At 39.4% G+C, this 23,911-nt stretch overlaps 1 protein-coding gene across 1 annotated transcript; it reads left to right on the top strand.

Moving 5' to 3' along the window:
* Nucleotides 1–7,317: 7,317 nt before the first annotated feature.
* Nucleotides 7,318–8,350, top strand: LOC107781351 (uncharacterized). Its single transcript, XM_016602045.2, has one exon. The coding sequence runs from the start codon at nucleotides 7,486–7,488 to the stop codon at nucleotides 8,056–8,058; it is 573 nt and encodes a 190-aa protein (XP_016457531.1). The 5' UTR covers nucleotides 7,318–7,485; the 3' UTR covers nucleotides 8,059–8,350.
* The last annotated feature ends 15,561 nt before the right edge of the window (nucleotides 8,351–23,911 follow it).

Raw genomic sequence — 23,911 nt, 5'->3', positions numbered from 1 at the left:
AGGAACAGATTTAAAACTGTTACTTACCTCGAACCGCGCAAAATCCTACTCCGCAATGCCTTTGCCCCTCGAATCAATCTCCAAACGCCTCGAATATAGCCACAAGCAGTACGATATAATTAACATAGGCTAAAAGAATCAATTCCACAAGAAAAATACAAAATTATAAGCCAAAATCCGAAATATACTCAAACCGCCCCCCGGGACCACGTCTCGAAATCCGATAAAAGTCACAAAACCCAAAAGCCCATTCACTCACGAGCCTAACCATACCAAAATTACTCAAATCCGATAACAAAATCCCATTCAAAACATCAAAATTCTAACTCAAGAGTTCTTCCTCTTTTTCCCAAATTTCTCACCCCAAATCACAAATTAGATGATAAAATTAAAGATGAAATCATGGGATTTAACCAAAACCAAGTAGGAATCACTTATCCCAATCAACTCCACAAAAATCCCTTCAAGAATCGCCCAATTCCGTGTTCTCTAGCTCAAAATATGTAAAATGAGTTCAAACCCTCGTTTTGAAATTAATACTGCCTGCCCAGATTTCCTTCTTCGCGAACGCGACCGTCCTCTCGCGTTCGCATAGGCCAACTCAGACTACCTCCCAGTTTACTCTTCACGAACGTGATCAACGCATCGCGAACGCGATCAACGCTTCGCGAACGTGAAGCTTTACATCAACACATCACGAACGCGGCCCATACCTTGCGAACGTGTAGACCAAACACCTAGGGTCCCCAGCTGCCTCACTTCACTTCGCGAACGCGACACCACTCACGTGTTCGCGGTGCACACGCAGACCACACCTTCGCGTTTGCGTCCTCTTCTTCGGGAACGCGAAGAACAAAAATCTGCCCAGCTCACATTAACCCTTTCACGAACGCGAGGCTCCTCTCGCAAACGCGTAAAAGGAAACTAGAAAATATACACCAACAGATATCAACCATCAACCAAAGTCCAAAAATGATCTGTTAACCACCCGAAACTCACCCGAGGCCCCAGGGACCTCAACCAAACATACCATAAAGTCCCAAAATACTATATGAACTTAGTCGAATCCTCAAACCACCTCAAATAACATCAAAAATACGAATCACTCTCCAATCCAAACTTAATGAACTTCAAAATTTCCAAATTCTACAAACGATGCTGAATCATACCAAACCATGTCCGATTGACCTCAAATTTTGCATATAAGTAATATTTAGCATTATGGACCTACTCCAACTTTCGAAATCGGAATCCGACCCCGATATCAAAAAGTCAACCCCCCGGCCAATCTCCCCAAAAGTTCGACTTTCACCATTTCAAGCCTAAATTAGCTATAGACATCAAATTCACAGTCCGGACACGCTCCTAAGTCCAAAATTATCCAACGGAGCTAACAAAACCTACAGAGCTCCATTCCGGAGTCGTCTTCACACAATTTTAACTACAGTCAAAATCCTAAGACTTAAGCTTCTATTTTAGGGACTAAGTGCCCCAAATCACTCCGAAACCAAAAACAAGACCTCCCGACAAGTCACATAAGTAGAAACAGATACGGAAAAAATAGTAAATAGGGGATCAAGGCTAATACACTCAAAACGATCGGTCGGGTTATTACAGAAACCCATAGAATTGTGGACTTAACGTAAGTCCGGTCTGCGGCAAGTTCGGATATGGAATTGTCCAATATATATATATACTGAAAGGAAAAATAGATATATATATATATAAAAGGGAAAATGTATAAGATAAAATCAAGGATGAATTTTTGCGCGTTTATTGTATATCCAAGGGAAATGAGGTCTATTTTATTTTCCTAAAGAAAAGAAGGTAATTGTTGGCACAAATACCAGTTATCTATAATAGGATTATTTAATAAACTATGTTCCTAGAAGTAAACTAGTTTTACAGGAACTTAGCAAAGAAATAACAAATGAATCATCTGAAATTCAAATGCTCAAGAACATACAACTCTATATGTCAGAATTGATGTTCCATTGCATTTAAGTAGTGGGAGAAATGTTAATAGACAAAAAGAAATTTGCTACCTCCAAGTAGTGGGAGTGATGTTGAGCAAAGAACACTACATGAAGAAGTTATTAATATTTCAATACTGTAAGGTAATGAAGATAATATTAGTAGTACTTCGTCGTAGTGGGAGAATAGTAAGGAAATCATAGTTTGGTATGTACTCTTGGGAGAGTTTCATAACAAGATCCCTGAAGAGCTTAATACAAAACTAGATAGCTACGACAAAGCACTACTACACAAAGATTATATTTGAAAATAACTTGGCAAGTTCCTTTTAGCAAAAGTTTATTGGCAAAGACTTTTAATAGTCGTGCAAAAGGATATCTGTGAAAGTTATAATGCATGGTTATGAGTCTAAGTGGGAGATTGTTAGGGCATATACTATTAATCATATATTTATATATAGTATATTCTAATAATTATCATAGTTAAAAGTCTAAGTGGTAGATTATTTGGATATATACTATTAAGGCTAAATACCTATACAACCCCTTAAACTTGGACCAGTTTCCATTTAGACACTTCAGCTAAGGCCAATACCTATTGTATACTTTAACTTATTATAATATGTACCTATTAAATACCTCATGACTGGTGGCATGATGTGTGATTTATACCCAAAATTAGGCGTGTGAAGAAGAAATGTTTGGCCTGTATTTTTTTCTGTTTTCTTCTTCAAATAATTTTTTTATTCTTCTTTCTCTTTCATCTTCTCCATCGCTACCTCCATTTACCACAAGATTCTCTTCCTCCCAATTTTTTCCTGAGTCGTTTTAAAGATTCATCTTACTTCCAATATTGATTAACTTATCAATTCACTGTAAAGAATTTCGTACACGTCAAAGAAAGAGTAAAACCCAAAAATAATATATTAAAAGAGGCTGGGATAAATCTTGAAATTCAAACTCGAATTTGCAGTAATGTTAAACTTTATATTTGAATTACCTTTTCATTTTAAAGATACACCTTAGAATTCACTTCAAATTTAAATTTTTTACAAGTCAAACCCATTTTGCAGAGAGAACGCAACAACAAAAAACGCAGCAATTTCAGAAAATAATCAAGAAAACTCGAATAGATTTTTTAATACTCGATTTTACAAAGATAAACCCAACAAGAAAAGATGCAGCAATTTCAAACATCAACCCTGTAATATCAATCCGATTTTATATAGAAATATCATCCAACAAGAAAAATCCAGCAGTTTCAGACATAAAAAACAAATAATTTTGACTTGATTTTGCAGCTGCAAACATGGAGATTAACCAAACTATTTCTTCTGCATCAACATTTTCCGTCCAGATGTGAAATTTTACGGCCAAGCTGCACATCTACAAATATGAAAAATTTCCAACCAAGTATACAATATGCTTTTTGTTTAGACATGGCTAGAGAGAGATGAAAACATAAATGGGCAGGGAAGAAGATGATAGCTTGAGAAAAAGAGAGGGGAAAAAAGATGGTCGTCTGGAAAAGGTGAGTTTGTTGTGGGAGGGGAGGGGGGAGGAGTAGAGTTTTAAATTTATTTTGTAATTCTTTTTCAATTTAGATTATTTAGACTTAAATAAAGAAAAAGAAAAATGGGAACAGCCACATGTCACTCTTTAATTCGATGTTTCACCATGTCATCCGAAAGTGAACAACACACACTTAACTTTTTAAACCGGGTGAGTGAAAGGTCTTTAATAGGTACTTATTCTATTAGGTTAAAGTGTACAATAGGTACTGGCCTTAGTTGAAGTGTCTAAATAGAAACTGAAGCCAAGTTTAAGGGGTCGTATAGGTATTTGGCCTACTATTAACCATGGATTTTGGTTTGGATATAGTATTTATTATGAAAAATTTGTTTATTCAATTTTAATAATATTTTAAATAGATTATATATTCGTCTGTGTCCTTTACTTATGCAGTAGATGATTTAGTGTATAGAGTTTAGCTTATACACAGAAGATTAAATCATCGGTTCTTATAAGTATAAAGATCATGTTCACAATCTAATGATGGAATTGGACAAATCATCAGGAATGATTGTAGCACAAGATTAAATATAATTTATCTTGATTATGGGAATGGTTTAATTCCAACTTCTTGTGCTAGTACATTTTGTATGTATTGAACGGACCAAGTAGAGATAAGTATTTTATACTAACTTAATAAAATAAAGTCTCTAGCCATTAAATGTACTTATACTCTTAATCTTGATATAATTATTTTTAGCTGTGTATATTATTATTGTTTTGATTTATTAAAAGACAAGATCCTTTCGTATGTCAATATGCCTGATGAATTGGACAATAATGATATACATTGGCAAAGTAATAGTTAGTTGATGAAATCCATGTCTCGGTCTAGAGATTGATGATACACCTTTATGAAAGCTTATCAGTTTTCATGTGTAAACCCTGCAGGTGGATTTTGTATCCGTCACATGAAATAAGTTAAGCGAAAGTCTAAAGGAAATAATCAATGAATTAAACTGTCAGTAATTTAATTTATTTGATTCGTATCTGAATCTTAACATGGGAAGTTAAATAAGGTTTAATGGAAGAATTTTGAAATTAAATTGAGGAGTGCAATTACGAATTTTTAGTGGAATAATTCGTAATTTATTATGGTAGTATCAATTCGGATATTTCAAATTAAGCCCATAATAGGAAGCCTCGTTAATTAAATACTGAGGTCCATGTTGTGCCCCAATAATTAGAAATTAAATAAAATTCTATTTCTTGGTAGAAAATAAAGACCCAACAGGTTTAGGAAAAAGTTTTAAAACCCTAAAACATGTGGCTATATAAATGGGTCTTATTTCATAAGAAAGTTATGGTTTTTACTATATGGTCTTCTTAGGAGAAATTCGCTCACACGAATGTCGCTAATTTCGGGCATTATTCGGGTCACACAGCAGAAGACTGTGGAACTGGAGGATAATCTCGTGGACGGTTTTCGCTCTTACTTGAAGGCTCTTTTCGTGATCGCGATCACACTTCAAGAGATAAGTATTAATTTTATGTGTGATTAAAATCTGTGATTATGTGTTGTCTATATTACCTGCAAGTGATCCTAGCTATTTGCTTCAGCTGTTTATACCTATTTCCCATCAGTATCACCAACACCATCCTCCAAAATAAAGATTCTACCTTTTATGAGCATCATAATTTAAATGGCATAAGACGGAACTCATATTATGAGCATGCATTATAATTTAGAAAACTATCCTCTACGGCCCCTCAAAATTTTAATAGTTTATGTTTTTTCCCATTAACATGAAATAGCCCTCCGGTCCAAATATATTATATCTAATAGCCCGAAATATCTATTTTGTATATTTTTTGTATAGTGACAGTCTATTTTGTATATATTTTGTGTAGTGACAGTCTATTTTGTATATTTTTTATATAGTGACAGTCTATTTAGTATATTTTTATATAGTGTTAGTCTATTTTGTATATTTTTTGTATAGTAGCAGTCTTTTGTATATTTTTTGTATAGTGACAGTCTAGTCTGTATATTTTTGTATAGTGACAGTCTATTTAGTATATATTTTGTATAGTGACAGTCTATTTTGTATAGTGACAGTCTATTTTATATATATTTTGTATAGTGACAGTTTATTTTATATATATGTTGTATAGTGACAGTCTATTATATATAAATTGTATAGTGACAGTCTATTTAGTATATTTTTTAGAGTATATATAAGCTAAATAATGTGTAATCAGATACTCAGAAGCCCAAGTCTGCTTTACCACTGTTCTCTTCCAAATTCTAGGCCTCCCCATGCCCCAACTACTTGTTAGGTCGGGTTGAACGCTAGCTTACTTGGTGCATTTTTATTTTTTACAATTGAAATAAAAAGTTCAAACTCCGTGAGTATGGTAGCATTCCTTTCTTCCTCCCCTACACAACACATTTGCGTACCTAGAGGTGAGCGAAACTGGAGAGCATCGAAAATGGATAAAGTGAAGAAAGATAAAACTTGGGAGATTTGCAGAATTGCACCTGAAGCAATATACCAAGGAGGGAAGACTCCTTCAAAGAAGGAAACTCATTATTTATAAAAGGAGTAGTAATCAAATGTTGTTAAGTCTATCTTATGTCATCATTTTATTGGCCAATAAAAATGAATTGAACTCGTGAGTCATAAGTGGGGTTTGTTGGATGATCTCTTGACGTAAAGACTATCTATAAAATTAAAATAATTAAACACCCACCGAGAAATAAATGTAATAATTTAATTGTGGATTAATAGACAAACGGTCCTTCTCCATGTATAACGCCAGCTTAACCCATTAACTAATTAAAAAAAAAAAAAGACATGCAACTTCTTGGTTACAGCGTGAAACGTCCTTCAGTTCATTATTTATGGACTCGCTTCTATTAAAAATATAAAAGATTATTGTTTGAATATGTGGCAGAGTAAGGGGAAGGTATGGATTAAAGTAGGTCACTTGTTCAAAAGTGAGAAATTTGAAGGGGAAGAGTGGCAGTGATTTTGGACTAGCCCTTGTAATTGATTTTGGACTATTAATTGTATAGTTTATTTTGTGGCTATCTATTATCATTAGTTTTTCCCAGAATGGCTACAAATGAAGTTTGCTCATTATAATTTACATCAATTACTCCTATTTGAGTCGAGATGCAAGTGTTAAAACTAAACTCACATTTTATCATGTTTTAAAACAATTATTTTAGCAAAGCTAGGAAAAAGATCTAGTTTAGCCTCAAAGTGGATGGTCTTGAATTTTTATGCCCACTTACTCTATTGGCATAATTTCGAGATTAATAAATGTTGCCTCTAACTTGTTCCATGCGCAACACTTTTAATTTTTAACCTTAAAGATTCTGTCTATGGGCAAGCGGGAGTCAAAAGTTAAACTCAAAAATTCTCATATTTCTGCAATGTTTTTTGGTTTTTGGTTGTATTGGATTTTTAAGTTTAAATGGACGTGACAAATAAAATAAATTTATGTATACTGATTAGAAAAAGTAAACGGTGAATCATATCAGTTATTTGTGTAAAGATGCCATATATCATTAATGATGAAAAGAGGCCCAAAAAAAGCCACTCAAACAATGAATTCATGACTCGCCATTCAGAACGGAGGAACACATAAATACACCCACGAATAATTAGTCAATAAACAGAAGAAAATCCTGTCCTTCCTTCCCCGTTTAAGGTTTACCTTCAATTTTTTCTTTTTCAATCTGCCAATGATTTTGGTAATTAATTTGGCCTAACACTTGTGAACTCTGACCTTTGTCCTTTAACCACCCTATAAAAACCACTCCCCTATAACTCCTTCATTGTCCTCGATCCTTAAGTTGCGCAGTATTTCTCCAAAAACAAAAACTACTGCAAATCTTAAAGGATCATTCTCTCTATCAAATCTCTACATTTCCATTCCCCATCAATAAACCAAAAAAAATATTTATATACAAAAAGATAATATAAAAAAAATGGCACGTCAAGTTATTGTTTTGGCTCTCCTCTTTGTTGCCATTGCTGGATTAGCTTCGGCCGCTAATTCCCCTAGCAGCTCCCCTTCTTCATCCCCATCGTCATCGCCATCATCATCTCCATCATCATCCACATCATCATCATCGTCATCAACCCCATCATCATCTCCTTCTGCCTCTACTCCGTCAGCTGCAGCTGCGCCAAAGAGCAGTGCTAATGCCCCCACTGCTGCCACCCCCAAATCATCCCCTACCCCTGCCTCTTCCCCTAAAGCAAGTACACCATCATCGTCAGTATCACCATCATCATCATCATCGTCATCATCTCCATCTAATTCCTCCTCTTCTGATTCTGATTCTGTTCCAACTTCAAATTCCCCTGCTGATGATGAACCCTCATCTCCACCTTCCCCCGACAGCGACTCTTCTTCCCCACCCACCCCCACTACTGCTGCGGGTCCCACTGCTGACAGTTCAACTCCTGCTGAAGCACCCACTCCGCCTAGCGCCGCCAATACTTTAAAGGTCTCCTATGTTTTTGGGATTGCAGCTTTCGCTGGATTATTTTTCTAAGATTTGTTTAATTATTACGCGATTCGTTACTCATCTGACGTTACAGAGTAGAGTGATTAGTTAATTCTTCTGTGAATTGTAAAATTTTCGCGGAAGACAAAGAGAGAGGAGCCAGATATTGGTGATTCCTCTAATTTTATGTAGTGACTTAGCTCTGTTACGTACCTGTGGAAAATTCTTTGATTTAGTGACATGTTGTAAGGTGTCGATCATGTGTATTTTATGTTTTTAGCTTAAATAATACCATCAAATGTACATCTGTGTCTTTGAATAAATTCATTTGCATTAGCTACCCTTTTTTCCAACGTCAAATTATGTTCTGCTCATATATAGCAGTCTTGAACCACCAGTTCTGAGTATTTGAAAAACGAATGCAGATGTGGTCTATGTGAGCACCTAATTTTTTATCATATTTGTGATTTTTCAACACTTTTTAGTATGTAAATAATTTTAAGTTTAATCTACATATTTTAACCTTAACTTCATTTTTAGTAGGTTTTATTTAAGAAAATTAAAAATCACAAAAATTATATGTTCTTGATTTTAAAATATTTAGCTAGTATTTTTATTTTACACTCTTAAAAAATATATATTAATTAAAGCAAGAGTCAATGAGTCATTTCCATGTGGCAAGATTCTTCCTTATCTTTTGTAACAAACTCACATGCTCTCTCAAAAAATGTACATGCTCATACACGCTCTTTTTCTTGGCCACTAATTAATCCCTATACCTAGACCTATATATTTTTCACTCACCCAATATAAAAAGAGGAGAGATCTGAAAACACAGAGAACAGAGGAGAGACGAGAAACATAGAGGAATTCGGGCAGAGAGAAAAGGGGATTCTAGGTTTCTTGTTTTCAATTTTTTCCGGATTCTTTTAGGCTAGCAAAAAATTCCAAAAAACCAAAAATACAAAAAAATATATTTTCAGTTTCTTCTATTTGAATTTTCGTTTCCAAAAATGGTTGAAGTTGAGTGATTACGTTGAGGATTGAAGCCGACTTGAGTTTCCGTTCAAGGTATTCGGCCGAGGTCAAGTTTTGCCGGTCTGAGCTCTCGTGTCATCTCCATAGCTGTTTGGTTTGAATTTCGTCACTGTTTCGTGCATACAATTGGTCCGAGCATATATTTGTACTCACTATTTCACTCGTTTAAAGAAAGCACATCTCAGGTGCATTTTTTGACATCCTTCTCTTCTATTTTCGTGAGCTTACATGCTTGTGAATTTTTTGTCGAGTTAATCGTGTGAGCTGATGTTATTTCACCTTAACATAGTTTAGTCTCATCTATGCTTCCTGTGTAGGATCTCTTGAGTTCAGATCAATTGCTCTTGGTTGAAAATTGCAGCAATCGGCATGTCCTCTTCGCTTAGTAAATCTGTTTGTTATTGATTTCCCTGTGCCATAGTTTAATTAGTTTAGATCACAAGTTGATAGTGCAGAACAGTGTTCGGATTCGAAAGAAGTAGAATTAAAATATCACGTTCGCTAATTTATCGCTTTAATTAAGTCCTTCGGCAAAAATAGATAGTTTCAAGTTTCGTTTTGGATTCAGTTTGTTATTTGAAGTTTCCTAGTTTGAAATTAGTTTCTGGATCTCTGTGTGGGGAAGTTTCTTTTGTTTCTTCTCAGATAGCGTTTTCAAAAGAAATTGAACAAGATTTTTATTTGAGGCTTACATATCACCGTTGAAATCCACCAATGCAACTACTATGCTTCTTCTGAAAAACTATTTCCATTTATGCTTAGATTGAGTCCACACTTTGATTTTGAAGTCAATACAACACTTCAGTTAACTAATTTTTTTGGGATTTAAAGTGATTTTTCATGGATTACATTTTATTTTATTTGGTTGATTTGGTTTGAAGCCTTTCTAACTCATTGATCAAGATATATGTTCATTCTACTTCCTGCTAAGTCGAATGATGATTAACAACACTCGTGGGTCACAATTATTAAGATAGTGCATTCAGTGATTAATATTGTTAAGTATGTGTTACTCTTATCTGTTAGGCCAAATTTAGGCAGAAACTATGTGAATTGTTTATGTTTTGTTCACCCGTTTTGCCTAGAGTTCATTAATCTCAAAGCCTTAGGAAAATATTTAAACTCATGAACATCGTAACTTGCCTTAGGCGTGATTAATAAATAAATCATCGTGACTATGGGTACGGTTCCCGTGGCATAGTCATGATACGTAATCCCCAATTCGGGTGTGCATTTCATGTGGCCCGATCATAACTTCAAACAATAACTAAAATAAACATGTCGTGAATCGCGGGTGCATTTCATGTGACGCGATTTGCAATATGTACCAAAACGACAAGTGTACGACATCGTGACTTGTTCCAGAAATAATTCCATAAATAATTAAAAGCGGTTAAAAAGTAAAAATGCACAATAGGCTTTAAATGTGTAATAAATCAGATAATTAGGCCAAGTATTAATTGTTAAGCGACCGTGCTAAAACCACGGAACTCGGGAGTGCCTCACACCTTCTCTCGGGTTAACAGAATTTCTTACCCGGTCTTCTGTGTTCGCGGACCATAAATAGAGTCAAATTTCCTCGATTTGGGATTTAAAATAAACCGGTGACTTGGGATACCATAAATTATCCCAAGTGGCGACTCTGATTTAATAAATAATCCTATTTCGAACATTGTCACTTTAATTGGAAAAACTCCCTTATTCCCTGTCGCCGCGGAAAAAATGAGGTGTGACAGCTCTGGCGACTCTGCTGGGGAACGAACCCAGAATCTCTGGTTCAGGGTTCAGAATTCGAGCTAAGATGACTTTATACTTGGCTTTTACTTATTATCTGATTTTTACGTGTTTTAGCCTAATGTGCTAAATGCTTCTTTTTACCGCTTTGATATTGTTTTGATTGTATATAAACTGTCACGAAACCCTTCTTCTCTCTGAGTCTTCTAAATCTTCTGGGAAGTGCACGCTGGCGTGACTTCTTTTCTGTTAATGTCATTTCCTAATTTAGAACGATGATCGGATCAGTTACAAAGCCGGATGGCCTTTTGGTTACCGGTACGTTGCCCCCCTCGGCTCGAGTTGTCCGCTCGGGTAAGCCAGGTCTAGAACAATACACCCAAGATTTAAACTTAGAATAACATAGCCTCATGCCGGATCCCTAGTAGGTACGTTTGCTTGCATCATGTGCATTTGACTTAGGGGACTCAACACAGGGGTTGGGTCCGTCTAGGACAGGTGTACCCAAAATTAAAGGACCATCTTGACGCATTCTTTACGTGCTACTTGTGCATTAATTTACTTGGCTTGTATGTTGACCGGCTTCGTGACTAAGAAAAAAAAAATCCAAAAAAAAAAAATAAAAATAAGAAGAGAAAAACCAAGAGTGAGGTAAGATAGAAAAACACCTGGTTTTGATAATTCCGGTATTCAAAAATTCCGTTACTCTGTCGAAATTTCAAAAACAAAGAGAGAATTATTTCAAAACAAATCACATTTTTCTGTGCATCAAAATGGCAGAACTACGCGGGTCTGATTCTCACCGGATGTGAGATACGTAGGCAAACCTCATCGGTTCCGGCCCACAATTGTCAAAAAAAAAATCCAAAAAAATATTTTCCTTTATCTCCACTTTAGAAAGTCCTTCTTTTAGACCTCAATTTTCAAAAAATCTAAAAATATTTTCCTTTATTTCCTTGTTTAGAAAGCCTTTCTTTGAGACCCCATTTTAAAAATCCAAAAATATTTCCTTTAATTCCTTCTTTTAGGAGTCTTTTTTTTTTAGAAAAATCTCAAACAAATAAAAGATTAAAAAATAATATTTTATTTATAGGAGTCTTTCATTAGAAAAAGAAAACAAATGAAATTAAAATCCAAAAAAATATTTTCTTTCTTTTTATAAGTCTTTCTTTTTCTTTTCTTTTTTTTAAAAAAAAAATTAATTTGCAAAAGTGGCCGTGATTTGTTTTTTCATGGTCAGTTTTGTACAAAATTTTAATCTGGTCACCCTAATTTAAAATGTGCAGAATGAGCACCGTTCAGAACTTACCTGTGAAGGTTATGGATCAGATTCTACTGGCACTCCACATATGGTGGGAGGATTTGGGAAAACAAGGACGAGACATGGTCAACCAATACCTGGGGGCGCTCACTGGACTATTGAAAATTCAACCTAGAAGGGACCTGATAGAGGCATTAGTGGCATTCTGGGACCCAGCTCATAATGTTTTGCACTTCTCAGATTTTGAGCTTACGCCTACTTTGGAAGAAATGGCGGGTTATACTGGGAGCACAGAGGGATTGAGACACAAGTACCCGGTATCTCCAAGGACTGTTACTCCCCACAAGTTTCTGGACTTACTAAAGATAAGCAGACAAATCAAGACTGGAAGTCTAGCAGGGGGAACTTCCACTTTTCATTTTCTATATCAGCGATACGGGCATTTAAGGGGATTCGAAGACCCGGAAAATGGACTCTGCAGTAAAGGAAACCGATCAAAATGGGAGACCCATAGATGTTTTGCCTTCATGGTGGCATTTTTAGGCCTTTTGGTGTTTCCAAGGGAAGATGGGCATATTGATTTATGGGTAGCCGGGGTTGTCCACGTTCTGACTACTCAGGCCAAGAGTACTCTCGCACCCATGATCGTATCAGATATATTCCGAGCCCTCACATTCTGTAAGGCCGGAGTCAGTTTTTTCGAGGGATGCAACCTGCTGTTGCAAATGTGGATGATCGAACACCTTTGTCGTCGTCCTCGATACATGAACTATGGGTCTACGGGGAAAAACTGCATTGAGGAGTTTGGTACGCGAGTAACAGGATTCGAAATGCCGAAAGGGATCAAAGATTGGATTACCCGCCTTCGATCTACGACCGCAGATCAGATAGAGTGGACATTGGGTTGGCTTCCCGTTGATGAGATTGTTTATATGCCCGCCACTGGTCCCTACTTCTTGCTAATGGGTCTTCGAAGCATCCAACCCTATGCTCCGTACCGGGTTTTAAGACAGCTTGGAAGATGCCAGACAGTTCCTAGAGATGAAGATCTTAGCACTTATGTGGTCGAAATCCGCTCTGATACCCAATTTCCCGAAGAAGCGGTTCACCAAATTTGGAGCGAATGCCAGTATTTGGGGGCAAACACCCGAGTACATGATTTGTCTAGGGGTGAAGTCTTACCTAGTTATGTTGCCTGGTATGGAAAGAGATTCGCGATGAATGGTGAATCTGAACGACCAACTAAAAGACCTCATATCCAAGAATTTGTTGACGCATCGCAGGAGCAGTGGGCTTGGTTAGCTAAAGAAAGGGAGTACCGGACCACCATAAGCAAGCTAGAAGAACAAATCGAAAAAATCAAATTTGATAGTAGTTTGCAGGCAGCTGAAGATGAAGGGGAAAAGAAGAGGTTGGCCAAGGAAAATGAATCCCTTCGAGCCCAAATCCAGAGAATGAAAATAGCCGCCGAGACACCAGCAAGAAGTGAGAGAGATGAGAAAATTATAACCAACCTGAGGCGGAAAGTGCATGATTACGGTTTTGAATTGACAAAGGCCGAAAGAGACTTGTTAAATGCTCAAGCAAAGTTGGCCAAAGGTGCGGAGGAACAAGCTAGATTAGTCCACCAGTTGAAGCAGAAATATAACAAAGAAGCAGCAGTTTTACAGAAAAGGATGGTTGCCCTTGAGAATGAAATGGTCAAGCAAACAAAGGATTTCAAGGCAGAAAGAGAGCATTGCTATACATTGATTTATCAATTACAAGAAAGCATGCAGCAGTTACAAGACCAAAACAATGCAGATGCACAAGTGTTGGAGGCTCGGGCCCAGCAGATTGGACGTTTGCTTCAAGAAAAGGGTGTCATCAAAATGTGGATTAAAGAGATAGCTGATTATGTTGCAATGAAATGCCATGAATGTGAAGACATGACCAAGTCTATGTTTTTTGCTTCTATAATGACATTCGTCCAACAAGTGATGGTTGACCTAGACCGCCTTCAAGAAGATATTGCCCGCAGGCCTGTGCGGAGACCGGCTGATGTCCCGCAAGCCTCCGGAGTACCAGTGGAGGCTCTTATGTATTTTTGATTTCCTTTAGTAGTCTGTATTTTACTTTCTCTGAGTCTTGTTCGTCTTTGTCAAGGTTGTCTATTACTTTATTTCGAGTCTGTAGATTTTCCTTTTGCAGTCATCGCTACTTTAGTCCTTGTAATAGAAAATCTAAAAAGATGTCTTTTATTAATGAAATAAATTATTTCGTATCTATTTATCTGAACTACGTAATGATCTGATTCATGCGGCGTCATGATACGTAGGCAATCCCCATAGGATTCGATCATATTCTTAAAAGAAGAGAGGGAAAAAGAAGAGAGAGGAAGAAAGAAAAGAGGGGCCAAACTAAAAAAAAAGAAGGGGAAAGAATAAGAATTGAAAGAGCGAAACACAGCAGGAGGTGAAAGGGAAAAGTCAGGATTTGGAGAATTTGGAAAAACCGGGATGAAACATACGAGCCGTCGCAAAGCATTTAGGAATGTTAACTGCTCAGGTGCATTGCATACCCAATGTGCGATTAACTATCTGTAAATTGCTTTTAAAACTGACCAAGTTTTTGGGTGCACATAGACAGGTTTTGTTTTAGGTGGTTAGTTTGTTGGCATCCTGGCAAGTCACCCTTATAACACCAGATCAAAGTGCAAGGCAGTCATGACTAGCAAAGAATTGGACACGGGTGTTGTCGACCCGCCAAGGGAGACTGTAGAATCGGAGTCTGAATTGAAAGAGGAGGTTTACAGGTTGAAGCATCAAATGGAAGAAATGTATCAAGCCTGGGTCAGGGGGCATCCTCCACCTTCATTCCCCGCTAACTACCCAGAAAATCCCACTTTCATCCCACCACTGTCACAAGCCCAAGATCCCATTACCATTGATCTTTCCCCTCAGCACGCACCGGGCTTTACCCCTTATCGCCACTACCCTGGCACCTCGTCCCAAACCTTTCATGCTCCACCAACCAAAACAACTGCATACCCTGCTCCGACATCCGCTCCTGTTTTCGTAGCCCCTCCGCAAGCTACCCTTCACAGATCTTCTAGTGAACCCACGTTCCGAGCTCCAGATACCCAATATTATGTTCTGGAACCAACTTTCAAAGTCGCGGATCCTTATTCCCATGCCCCTCACTTTGAACCTCTTGTCGAAACTGAGAAACCATCCCGGAATGTGGAGCAGGACGAGATGTTCAGGAAAGTAAAGATCCTAGAGCAATCTTTGAAGAACATGCAAGGGATAGGAAGCCAAGTAAGTGTGGCTTACAAGGATTTATGCTTATTTCCGGATGTTCAACTGCCCGCTAGGTTCAAGATGCCCAAGTTTGACCCGTACGATGGACATGGAGATCCCGTGGCCCATTTGAGAGGCTTCTGCAGCAATATGAGAGGCGCCGGTGGGAAAGATGAATTATTAATGGCATATTTCAGTCAGAGTCTGAGTGGGGCAGCTTTAGAGTGGTACACCCGCCAAGACACTAGCAGGTGGTACACATGGGATGACTTGGCTCAGGCCTTTGCTCGGCACTTTCAGTACAATATAGACATTGTCCCGGATCGCCTATCTTTGACCAAGGTAGAGAAGAGGCCCAATGAAAGCTTTAGGAAATATGGTTTCAGATGGAGAGAACAAGCTGCACGAGTCTACCCTCCAATGGAGGAAGATGAGATGGTCGAGTACTTTCTTCAAGCCCTAGAGCCCACTTACTTTGGCCATTTGATCTCAGCCATAGGTAAGTCCTTCAACGATGTGGTAAAGATGGGAGGAATGGTGGAAGAGGGACTCAAGTCAAGTAAGATCATGAGCTACTCTGCCATAAAAGCGACCACACAGGCAATTCAAAGTGGCACCGGAAGCCTGTTAGGCAAAAAGAAGAAAGAAGATGTCGCTATGTTTGTCTCTGGATCGTGGCGTGGCCCAAGGGGTCCGCCTCACCAGTACACCCAAACTCGACCCCAACCTCAAGCCTACACCCAAGCTCCATATAATCCATCTCAGCACTATCTCCCGCCACAAGAACCTAGATATTCTGTCGAGCTACCCCAATACCATGTTCACCACGCACAGTCATATGCTCAACCCCCTCCTTACCCGCAATGGCGTGCTCCAACTCCACAAAATATTTATACACCCCCACAACCATACCAAAACCCTACTGGTCTAAGTTTTCGACCAAGGCCAGATTACAGAAAAGAGAGGCAACAGCGGAAAGAAACCTTCACCCCTCTTGGAGAGTCCTATACCAGTTTGTTTCAGAGGTTGAGGCAGTTGGACGTTTTGAGGCCGATTGAGCCCAAGATACCAAATCCGCCTCCAAGGAACCTTGATTACTCCCTTAGATGCACATATTGTTCTGATGCCCCAGGGCACGACACGGAGAAGTGCTGGCATTTGAAGAGGGCGATCCAAGAGCTTATTGATAAAAATCAAATTATGGTCCAGAGCCCGGAGGCGCCAAACATCAACCAAAATCCTTTGCCGGCCCATGCAGAGACACATATGATCAAGATAGTTCATAAAGATGGGGAGCCCAAAAACTTTTCCAAGTCTGTCATGATGATCCGGGCTAGGGAAAGTAATCCAATCAAAGCTCTAGATTCTGCAAAAGCAATGTCCTTGGCGATTAAAGGGGTGTCGGAGAAGCCAAGCGCGCTCAACGTGAAGCCTTCTGTATTGGTTGTGAAAGGGCCTCCGGTTGATGTTGAAGCGAACCAGGAGAGGCAAAAGGTGGTCGTGCCAGGGGCCCCGGGCAAGCCTGTCATAATCGTGGAAGGGGCTCGTGTTACCCCCGTTATTATTAAGCCAGTGACCCAGTTGCCAATGGTTGACACAAAGGCCGTCCCGTGGAATTACAAACAGGTGATAGTAACGTACAAAGGGAAAGAAGTAGAGGAAGAAGTCAATGGAACCGGAGGGCTGACTCGTTCCGGGAGATGTTTTACCCAGAAGAACTGAGGAAAACCAAGCCATCCAAGGATGGCCACATCCCAGTAAAAAAGCCGGTCACCGAAGAAGAGGCTGAGGAATTCCTGAAAAAGATGAAAATGCAAGACTATTCCATTGTAGAACAGTTGAGGAAAACACCAGCTCAGATCTCTCTTCTGTCGTTGCTGATACATTCCGATGAACACCGCAAAGCCCTGATGAAGATTTTGAACGAGGCTCATGTTCCTGATAAGATCACGGTGAACCACTTGGAAAAGATTGCTAACAAGATTTTCGAAGCAAACAGGATCACTTTCTCGGATGATGAACTCCCTATATAGGGTACAGAACATAATCGAGCTCTTTATCTCACAGTGAAGTGCGAGGATTCTGCTGTCTCAAGGGTACTGGTGGATAACGGTTCTAGTGCAAATATTTGCCCTCTGTCCACTTTGCAAAAGTTGAAGACTGGCACTGAAAGGATCCACATTAATAATGTATGCGTTCGAGGCTTCGATGGAGGAGGGAAAGATTCTGTCAGTGATATAATGCTCAATTTGTCAATAGGGCCAGTTGAGTTCACTATGGAGTTCCAAGTGCTAGATGTGGCTGTCTCTTATAACTTGTTGTTGGGCAGGCCCTGGATCCATGCTGCCAAGGCAATCCCGTCTTCTCTACATCAAATGGTAAAGTTCGAATGGGACAGGCAGGAAATAGTTGTGCACAGTGATGAGAACTTATCTGCTTACAATGACACAATCGTTCCATTTATTGAAGTCGAAGATGATAAAGGGCCTTGGGTTTACCAAATGTTCGAAACAGTGTCTGTCGAGAAAATTCCCGAAGGAGAATGCACTCCAGGTCCGAAGATACCATTCGTGTCCGTCATGGTAGCAAATGAAATGTTGAAGAATGGTTTTCTGCCGGGCAAAGGTCTAGGTTCATCTCTGTAGGGCATTATGCATCCGGTGTTTCCACGTGAAAGTTTCGGTACATTTGGTTTGGGATTCACACTCACAGGGAAGGACGTGAGAAGGGCTAAAAAGTTTGAAAGGAAAGGCATGGTCACTCCCTAAACCTGTTCCACATATCTCCAAGTCTTTCGTCAAGTCAGGGGTCGCCAAACGCCCAATATCAGTGGTCCCAAAACCTGTGGTCGACTTTGATGAAGATCTGATCAAGAGGTTCCAGAGTCTGTTTGATGAGGTTAATATGGTCGAAATCGGGGAAGGTTCCAGTAATGCCGATGTGCAGCCTGTTGGGCCAAATGTGAAGCTTAGCAATTGGAAAGCTACTCCTCTCCCCATCCGGAAGGAGTTTTGGTAGTTTGCTTTGTTTTCCTTTCTGTTATCTGGGTTATTTCAGGGTTGTAATCCAGATTTTTCTTAGTTTTTGCTTGTTTCGATGTACAAACCCTTCTATCCTTTTATTTTCAATGAAATACAATTTTTCGTTTTCCATTAATCCTGATAGCGTTTCATTTTTGTTTTTGCTTTTCTTTCTATACAGTTCTTTTTATGCTGGTTTCAATGACATGACATGCATGAGGAATTTTCCAAATCTTAAAAGCCAATCTAATTCTGAAATAACGATCCAAGAAGTAGAGGGTGATGATGAAACAGAATACGATGAAGAGGCGGCATTTGAGGAAGTCAGTAGAGAACTAAAATACTTCGAAGAAAAACCCAAGCCTAATTTGAATGAAACCGAAGCAATCAATTTAGGGGATCAAAATAATGTCAGAGAAACCAAGATAAGTGTGCATCTAGAACCGCAAATCAAGGAAGAAATAATCAAAACACTATTTGCATACAAAGATGTCTTTGCATGGTCGTATGACGACATGCCGGGCTTGAGCACTGATTTGGTAGCTCATAAATTGCCAACCGACCCTACATTCCCTCCTGTCAAGCAAAAGTTAAGAAAGTTCAAGACTGATATGAGTGTGAAGATTAAAGAAGAAATCACAAAGCAACTGGAGGCAAAGGTCATTCGGGTCACTCAGTATCCCACTTGGTTAGCTAATGTGGTACCAGTTCCAAAGAAGGATGATAAGACGAGGGTGTGTGTTGATTATCGTGATCTCAACAAGGCAAGTCCAAAGGATAACTTTCCATTGCCGAACATCCACATTCTGATTGATAATTGTGCCAAGCATGAGATCGGGTCTTTCGTGGATTGTTATGCGGGATATCATCAGATCCTGATGGACGAGGAAGACGCAGAAAAGACAGCATTCATTACGCCTTGGGGGACGTATTGCTACCGGGTAATGCCATTCGGTTTAAAGAATGCTGGGGCAACTTACATGAGGACAATGACTACCATATTTCATGACATGATACACAAGAAAATTGAGGTTTATGTAGATGATGTGATCATAAAGTCAAAGAAGCAGTCCGACCATGTTGGAGACTTGAGAAAGTTTTTCCAAAGGCTCCACAGGTACAACCTCAAGCTCAATCCGGAAAAATGTGCATTTGGTGTCCCGTCCGGGAAACTGTTGGGATTCATAGTCAGTCGACACGGTATTGAGTTGGACCCATCAAAGATCAAAGCCATCCAAGAATTACCACCGCCAAAGAACAAAACCGAGGTAATGAGCCTTCTCGGAAGGTTAAACTACATCAGCAGGTTTATTGCTCAACTCACGACAACTTGTGAGCCCATCTTTAAGTTGCTGAAGAAGAATGCTGCGGTTAAGTGGACTGATGAGTGTTAGGAAGCATTTGATAAGATCAAGAATTACCTGTTAAACCCCCCTGTGTTGGTCCCGCCAGAACCTGGGAGACCTTTAATTCTCTATTTGACGGTCATGGATAATTCTTTTGGTTGTGTGTTGGGTCAACACGACATCACGGGCAAGAAAGAGCAAGCCATTTATTACCTCAGCAAGAAGTTCACTCCCTATGAGGTTAAGTATACTCTTCTTGAAAGGACATGTTGCGCCCTGACTTGGGTGGCGCAAAAGTTGAAGCATTATCTGTCATCCTACACCACTTACCTCATTTCTCGCATGGATCCTCTAAGGTATATCTTTCAGAAGCCTATGCCCACAGGGAGGTTAGCAAAGTGGCAGATTTTACTCACAGAATTTGACATCATCTATGTGACTCGGACCGCGATGAAAGCCCAAGCCCTAGCCGATCACTTGGCCGAGAATCCGGTGGATGAAGTATATGAGCCACTGAAGACTTATTTTCCTGATGAAGAAGTGATGTGTGTTGACGAGGCTGATCATGATGAAAAGCCAGGTTGGAAACTTTTTTTCGATGGGGCTGCTAATATGAGAGGTGTCGGAATAGGGGCTGTACTCATTTCTGAAACAAGGCATCACTACCCCGTAACAGCTCAACTTCGATTTTATTGCACTAACAACATGGCTGAATACGAGTCATGCATTCTGGGTTTGAGGCTAGCTATAGACATGGGAGTTCAAGAAATATTGGTTTTGGGAGATTCAGATTTGTTGGTTCACCAGATTCAGGGAGAATGGGAGACTCGGGATTTGAAGCTCATACCGTATCGACAATGTCTGCATGATCTTTGTCAACGATTCAGGTCGGTAGAATTCAGGCATATTCCCAGGATTCATAACGAGATTGCCGACGCCTTGGCTACTCTGGCATCAATGTTACACCATCCAGATAAGACTTACGTCGACCCTCTGCAAATCTAAATCCGTGATCAGCATGCCTATTGCAATGTGGTTGAGGAGGAACTTGATGGAGAGCCTTGGTTCCATGATGTCAAGGAATACATCAAATCGGGGGTATATCCAGTACATGCCACAGGCGATCAAAAGAGAACCATTCGACGTCTGGCTAGCGGATTCTTCTTAAGTGGAGGAATATTGTACAAGAGAACTCCAGATCTAGGATTACTAAGGTGTATAGATGCTAAACAAGCCTCGACTATCATGGCCGAAGTACATTCCGGGGTTTGCGGGCCACATATGAGTGGGTATGTCTTGGCGAAGAGGATTTTTCGAGCAGGTTATTATTGGCTCACCATGGAACGTGATTGCATCAGCTTTGTTCGCAAATGTCATCAATGCCAGGTGCACGGTGATTTGATTCGTTCCCCGCCATCTGAGCTGCACACAATGTCGGCACCTTGGCCCTTTGTTGCTTGGGGCATGGATGTCATTGGACCGATTGAGCCGGCAGCATCAAATGGACATAGGTTTATTTTGGTGGCCATTGATTACTTTACCAAGTGGGTCGAAGCTGTAACCTTCAAGTCCGTGACCAAGAAGGCAGTGGTAGATTTTGTTCATTCAAACATCATTTGCCGGTTCGGAATTCCCAAGATAATCATCACAGATAATGCTGCTAACCTCAACAGTCATTTGATGAAAGAGGTATGCCAACAGTTCAAGATTATGCATCGAAACTCCACTCTGTATCATCCTAAGGCAAACGGAGCTGTTGAGGCTGCTAACAAGAACATAAAGAAGATACTTCGTAAGATGGCGCAAGGTTCTAGGCAATGGCATGAAAAGTTACCTTTTGCTTTACTGGGTTATCGCACTACTGTTCGCACTTCAATAGGCGCAACTCCCTATTTTTTGGTATATGGAACCGAGGCAGTTATACCTGCGGAAGTTGAGATTCCATCCCTGCGGATTGTTGTTGAAGCTGAAATTGATGATGATGAGTGGGTCAAAACCCGGCTAGAGCAATTGAGTTTGATTGATGAAAAAAGATTGGCGTCAGTATGCCATGGTCAACTGTATCAGAGAAGAATGGCAAGAGCATACAACAAGAAGGTGCGTCCCCGAAAATTTGAGGTGGGTCAGCTGGTATTGAAACGCATCCTTCCACATCAGGCTGAAGCTAAAGGCAAGTTCGCCCCAAACTGGAAGGGGCCGTTCATTATGACAAAGGTGTTGCCCAATGGTGCTTTGTATTTAACAGACATAGAAGGTAAATGTGTGGATATGGCTATCAATTCTGATGCAGTCAAGAGATATTATGTATGATTTCTTTGCTTATCTTCAATCGCATTTTGTACTAGGCATGTTCAAAGTTGGAATGACGAAGGCATTTTATTCTGCTATCCCAAACACTTTTATCATTTGTTACCCCTTTTGAGCCTTTTATTTTCTTTCATACCCCTCTTTTGGAATCAGAAGCAGAGTTAGAAATTTTTTTTTTTAAAAAAAAAAAAAAGAAGAGAAGGAAAAGAGAAAAGCAAAGAAAGAAAAGAGAAAAGAAAGGAGAAAAAGAAAAGCAAAGTAACGAAAACAAAACTCTTATGTTGGAACTACGTTAGACTTGATTCCTTTTAAGGATACGTAGGCAGCCTTACTCTGAGGTTCAGTCCCATCAAATAAAATTCAAAATTCCCCATATTCAAAAACTGGGGCAGAAGTTTTAGTTTTGCAATAGGTTTGATTCCAAAAGTTGTAATTTTGAACCCTTTCATCTTAAGTCATGTTGAGCCTTATACTACCTTTTCTTTCTAACCCTTTCCAAAAGCCTATACTACAGTCCAAAGAAAGACCTTCCGATCAATCTTTGAGGATGCCAAGTCGAGTGAGATAGAGGTATGATCTCCATTATGGGTAACACTTTGTTCATTGGGTACAAGAAAAATAAATAAAATGAGAGAGTCTTATTGGTGAAAACCCTCACGGGCACCGTAAGGCAATGGTGAGCTGAGGAAAAATTTAAAATGAGAGAGTCTTATTGGTGAAAACCCTCACGGGCACCGTAAGGCGGCGGTGAGTTGAGAGATGAACAAATGAGAGAGGCTTGTTGGTGAAAACCCTTTGGGGCACTACAAGTCAAAAGAGGTTGGTGACTTTACGGAAAAGTTGGATCGTTGAAAGCCCGGGTTTTGAAGTATGAAGACATGACATGAATAGAAATGTGATTAGTTGGATGGACTAGTCTGATCAATCCGAAATGCATGTCATGATCTGTAGAGCCAGCTGATTCATTCAGATAAGTCTCTTTTCAATTTTTCTTCAAATAGTCATCTCAGTCTTTCTTTTTATTCCTAATTCTCGAAGTCACTTCGCTTCGTTTCTTTTTGGGTCTATTTGTCTAAGTCTCTGTCAAATTAGTCTTTTGTTAAGCAAGCAAGAAAGGACTTCAAAGCTCATTACCGGCTTTTTATTTGCACCAAGCGATTTGGCCAGGCACATTCCAAGTGACATGGTTTAGAATGAGCAATGCGATGGTAACTGAAGTTCAGGTGGTCAAGTGATTCGTGAGTTTGTAGGAAATGCAAAGGTCCCACAGTTGTCAGAATGAAAGTGTTATACGACGAGTTGAGTGTAAGGGATTCAAGTTATTCAGAGGTTTTGTGATCGAGGTCCGATTGAAAGGTTAAACAATTCTTCGTAGCCCGAAGAAGCTAATCAGAATAAAGGAAGATAGTGACAGAAGCAGACACCTTCAGCAAGGATGCCGCAAACTAACCGCCACAGTTTCAAACTAACCAAATTTTTCTTTGTTTTAAACAGGGGAAAGAAATCTTGTTTGCTTTGCTAGGAATCCCCCATGAGGAAAGTATGTTCCAGATAAGTTCAGTCTTAAGTTTTCGGGACCCTCCTGGATAATGGGATCTAATTTTTAAGTGTCAGGACCCTCCTGGATAATGGGATGCAACTAACAATCAATGAATGTTCCTGGTACAAACTGGGGCAGAAAATTTTCTCCGTTTTGTCTATGTTGTCAGATTGCAGGCACCCACCTGGAAAACGAGGGAATTCATTTCAAGTTTAAGTCAACCGCAGGCGCCCACCTAGAAAACGAGGGAATTCATTTCAGGCTTTAAGTCATCAGGCGCCCACCTGGGGAATGAGGGAATTTATTTCAAGTTTTTAAGTCATCAGGCGCCTACCTGGAAAACGAGGGAATTCATTTCTATTTTAAGTCATCAG

This window comes from Nicotiana tabacum, chromosome 17 (assembly GCF_000715075.1).
Source record: "Nicotiana tabacum cultivar K326 chromosome 17, ASM71507v2, whole genome shotgun sequence".
Lineage (NCBI taxonomy): Eukaryota > Viridiplantae > Streptophyta > Magnoliopsida > Solanales > Solanaceae > Nicotiana > Nicotiana tabacum.
This window is presented reverse-complemented; position numbering and strand designations above follow the sequence as displayed.

Coding starts and splice junctions, on each gene's coding strand:
- LOC107781351 (XM_016602045.2), top strand. CDS start 7,486: ATGGCACGTCAAGTTATTGTTTTGGCTCTCCTCTTTGTTGCCATTGCT.